This window comes from Alnus glutinosa, chromosome 11 (genome assembly GCF_958979055.1).
Source record: "Alnus glutinosa chromosome 11, dhAlnGlut1.1, whole genome shotgun sequence".
In the NCBI taxonomy this organism is placed as follows: Eukaryota; Viridiplantae; Streptophyta; class Magnoliopsida; order Fagales; family Betulaceae; genus Alnus; species Alnus glutinosa.
In genome coordinates this window covers 6513128-6518090 of record NC_084896.1, presented here as the reverse complement: position 1 = coordinate 6518090, position 4963 = coordinate 6513128, and the positions used below count along the sequence as shown (strand labels likewise).

The window sequence follows — 4963 nt, the reverse complement described above, 5'->3', positions numbered from 1 at the left end:
GTTGCTATCATCTCTTAGCATGACTCTAGAATAGAAAACATCCTTATACCATCTAAAGTCGCTTAGGGTTGGACATCTAAGGTTACTCAGTTGGTCATAGACCCTAGACGTATATATAAAAGACTAAATTATAATAAATAAAAAATCCGCATATATTGGGGGATATAAGCCAGTAAAGATTATGTAAAGATATTAGACCTGTTATTGGTTACTTTTGAATCCGCTCTCGCTCCTTTTTTTTATTCATTTATTTCAATGTTTATTAGTTTATTTTTTTAGAAAAGAGGAAGCCAAGGGCATGTACCAAAAGAAATTAGAAGTGATATTTCAAACACACCGTATTACGTACCTTAGATACCAGAAAAGAGAAGAATATGAGAGTACATAAGCAGCCATTTTATTTCATTATAATTACATATTGCCACGATGTTACAACAAGGGAAACATGTCAAACTTATTCAAACCATCAATTGGTTCATCATGGCTACTACATATATATAGTTCGCTAAGTACTGAATTTTTTCTGAAGAGACTCAACCACATTCTTGTCCAATTGGAAGGCCTTGACGAGAACATCCGGATTAATAGGAGGATTGGATCCAAAAACATTATTTGCTATAGTGATGAGCCCAGGATTCTGGCTACTAAAACTAGCAAAAGCAACAGCATTGGTCTTTCCTACATTAATCTGGAAGTGAATGAGACCAAATGGGAAGATAAATAAGTCTCCCGGATTTAGAATTTTGGCGAAAAGGCGGTTATCCGGGCTGGATGAGACAAAGCCAGCTAACAGAGTACCCTCTACGACTAAGAAAATTTCTGTGGCACGAGGATGAGTATGGGGTGGATTTACGCCGTATGGTGCAATGTCTACACGAGCTAAGGATATACCTAGTGTATTGAGGCCAAATAATTGGTCCACACCCACACCAATGACAGCCAACCCTAGTTGATTTTCAGTGTTTCCAGGAATGTTTAGTCCTGAAAAGAGGAAATCATTGGGAGTGACAAGCTTTGGGTCCTTGCAGAACTTTCCATTCACAAATACTGCACAGAAAAAAGTTTGTTAATGTCACGCAAGATACCAGCAAAATTACATTGATATGTAGATGCCATAGATGAGAGAAAAGAATGGAGATGCATCAAATGACTTCAAAAGAACATAATAATAATAATAATAACAAGAAGAAGAAGAATGTGTGCATACCACCATCGAGGGAACTGTTAGTTGAAACGCAAAAGTCTTGCAGAGGAGAAGGGTCAAAGGCAGAGGCAAGGGAGCATGCCAAAGCCATGAGTGCCAAAGCTACAAGGTAATTAGGAACCCCTTTCATCCTTATCTGTGGTTACGATCTCTTGCTTCTGTATTCGGTGAGTTGTTGGTTATGTGAGGAGTGAGAGATGTTGCGCTCATGGGAACGTCTATTTATAGCCGGGAGTCAATGAACCAGTCTATGTTTTTCACTAGATGGAACCTAGCTTGTAAGACTTTGTAAGTTATCCATTTAGATTTTTATTTAGTGGGTGAATTAACCGACCATTATTGGACCTCTTAAAACGTAATTTGCACATAATAGAAATGCAGCCAAATCCGACCACTTCAATTGATGGAGTAGTTCTAACGTTACTTTGCTCCAATCCGCAGAAACCTTAGAGTGATTAATTGTATGTTCAGAAAATGACATGGCTGAAGCACCTCTCTTATGCATGTGTAGTTGACCCTGTCCTAACCGGTGGAATCTGTGCCATTCAAAATATTAAGCTGAAATATTTGAAATACCACGAAATGTTCCAAGTAGAATGATTTGATCTTTCCTTATTAAGCTTATACATCTAGCTTCTTTTGCTCTTCAAGAAAAGCTTTCCTAGATAACGAGTACTATATATGTACCATGCCAAGGCAAATATGTCATATTTTTCAATTCTCTATAGATGTGAAAATAAGAATAAAACAAAATAAAGATAATTAAACAAGTAATCATAAAAGAACATAAGATTTTGCGGTTCACAACTAAGAGCTACGTCTACAAAGTTGTAGTAGATTTTACTATGATGGAGAATATATATATCTCTTTTCAAAGACTTTTACAATCCAGATACGTTGATTAAACTATTCAACTCTTAAACTCCTCTATAGAAAACCTCTATATATAAAAAACCTAGAAAAGATCTCTCAGTGTTTTTATAATTTTTGCATAACAACAAAGTCTCATTTTCAATCTTTAAATAAAAAACCAGAGTTTTCAGGCGGCAGTGTCTGAACGCTCCTAGGCTTCCGTAACTTGATACCCCACATGTCCAGACACGTACACCATCGCACAGTCCGGACATGTAGTAAAAAATTCACTTCTTGAAATTCATGTTCAGACAGAATATATTGTATGTCCATGCGCCCCAAAATTAATCCAGTATCTCTAGAGTTCTTGTCCGAACAGGTTGTACTGCCCATCCAGACAGTCTCCATACCACAACATATTCATTTCTACTCCTGTCTGTTTTTTTCTCTTCCAATTATGGTTTATCAGAATTTGAAAGGTTTGTAGGTATTTGGGGGAAATATATTCGTGCAATTTAATTTTAAAATGCAGCAATCAGGCCCCTAATTCAAGTTCTAGTTGTCATATGCCCTCTCCGATCAACTCATACACACCACGCAGCGTCCAATGTGCATTTATTCCTTCCAAATTTATTGAAAATGACCAAATTACTTCATAGTATTGAAAAAAAATATTAAAATTAAAATAAAAAATAAAAGAAAAGCCATAGACACCACCCCTTGTATAAATAATCTCTATTCTACGCATACCTACACACATCCTTTATTCCCACTCTCCTTTCCTCATTTTGGGTTTTGTTTGCACTCTCTTCACTCGAGAATAAGGAATCTCAAATTCTGAAACATGTTTTGCTTGAAGACGTGGATGAGATTGGCAATATCTGATGTACTATACTTTTTTGACGTGAAGTCGAGCTAATGCTATATATTATATCCACGTCTTATTACTATCTTACTATATTGATATAGTATTACCAATTTATTATTGAACTTCTTTTTATTATTATTTAACAATAGATTATCTAAGTGTGGATTGGCAGTGTTATGTTAACATCGTAGGATAGTGGTGGAGATGAGGGTATAGTATGTATTATTACTCTTTTGAAAATTTTACCTTTTATATATGGTTGGTACAGTTGACCGCACACCATTACTTCAGCTGAGAATATCTGTAAATTAAGACAAAAATAGATATGGATGACTAGCCGGATGTACCAGCAAAAGACATTGCGATGCCTAAGTTGGTGTGGTGTTTTTGAACGAAGCTAGGAGGCAAGAGAATGCTAGGAAAAAAAATGTGCATACCTCGTAGTAGGGTTTGTTTCCTTCACTTATACGACCGTCATTGTTCAGGCAAGTTGGTTTGATATGGCAGGCATCAGAGGTGAAAGGTCCGTTATGGATGGTAGCCCTAGGGGGGTGCTTCTACATATTCTTCCCATATCAAGTCAAGTTTGAATAGGTAAGACGTAACTAAACGGATTCTCAAAATACATTTTCTTTTATGCTCCTTTCTTCCAAGGTCCCTAAACCATTGATCGGACCATCTCCAAGGGGTAACAGACTATATATATTGGACTTGAGTGGGCCTTTAAAAGGTCCGAAGAGGATTTTACTTGTAAACGGTATCACCATTTACCATAACGACATAGACTTTTCAATTAAGCTTAATTACCAAACGTAAGTTTCACATGAAACAGTTGCAATGTTTTTAAATTCAGAATACTCAAAAACATTTTCAACTATATATATATATATATGCGCAGCAAATTCACTTCACTTCAATGCGTTTGTGATTGCGATTTCATAGACAATAAGTACGATTTTAAACTAAATTACAAAACGTAAATCGTTTGGAAACTGTATGTTTAAAAATTACGATTTGAAAATACAAAAAATTTGCTTTTTTAACTCGCAAGTAAGAGGGTGTTTTTTTAAAACGCAAAATTTTAATTGTTAATTTGTAATTTTAAAGTCTAAACTAAAATTTTGTCAAATGTTTACACTACGCTTTTAAAAATTACTTTTTTAAATTACTTATTTTACTATTGTTATTTTAAATTAGACTTTTTAAAATCTTATACTTAAACAGACTATTCTTCTGCTGGGAGCGGCAACTTGACTCTTGTGCGAGAAGCATTCCTCGGGTATAGAACGTAGAAGACAATTTTATGGTTGGTTGAACAGATAGAATATGAATAGCCTTTAATGTTGTAAATTAAACACGACATGGACGTGTTCAAATCTAAGTTTTTCTATTCTTGCGTACAAGCCAGCCCCCAAATCAGTCCTTAGATTCTGCGTCACATCACATCGACGCAAACACATGCACGTACGTTCGGTAATAATTAATACCCGCAGCCACCAAATCAGTCCTTTGATTCTGCGTCACATGGACGCAAAATAAAATAAAATAGTAAAGCCGGGAAGCCCGGTGTCCACTTAGATTGAAATCCATGTTGATCGAAAATGGTAAAAGTGCTATTTTGCTAAAAATGAAGAAAAGAAGAGATAAGATAGAATTTTAGGGATCGCTGAAGATCAGTTACGTGATAACATTTGAAGTGGACAAGTGAGAGGTGCGATCCAGCTTACTTCTAGAAAGGCTTGGCAAAACAGTGTGTTTTGACTAGCTTAGGGTTATGGGTTTTATTCATAAGCTAGAGTTGTTTTATGTCCGTTTTAGGAGAATGATTCATGAACTCCTAGGTGGGACCTAATAGGAGTTTTTTAGCATTTTCCGTCGTTTTATGGTTTTTGGGGTTACGTTTTGTAAAGGACTCCATATAAAATCTAGTAGGTATCTTTGGAATTGCTGAATTGTGTTTGGTTGGACTGTTGGAAGTTGGCATCCTCGAATGTGCCTGAATCTATTTCTCTTATATTTATCAATCTATCCTAGTAATT

General features: G+C 35.7%; 1 protein-coding gene across 1 annotated transcript; it reads right to left on the bottom strand.

Moving 5' to 3' along the window:
* Positions 1-375: 375 nt before the first annotated feature.
* Positions 376-1391, bottom strand: LOC133882154 (germin-like protein subfamily 1 member 20). The gene is made up of 2 exons (XM_062321263.1): positions 1208-1391; positions 376-1047 (listed from the first exon to the last, which is right to left on the bottom strand). The coding sequence occupies exons 1-2, from the start codon at positions 1332-1334 to the stop codon at positions 506-508; spliced, it is 669 nt and encodes a 222-aa protein (XP_062177247.1). The 5' UTR covers positions 1335-1391; the 3' UTR covers positions 376-505.
* Positions 1392-4963: the final 3572 nt, after the last annotated feature.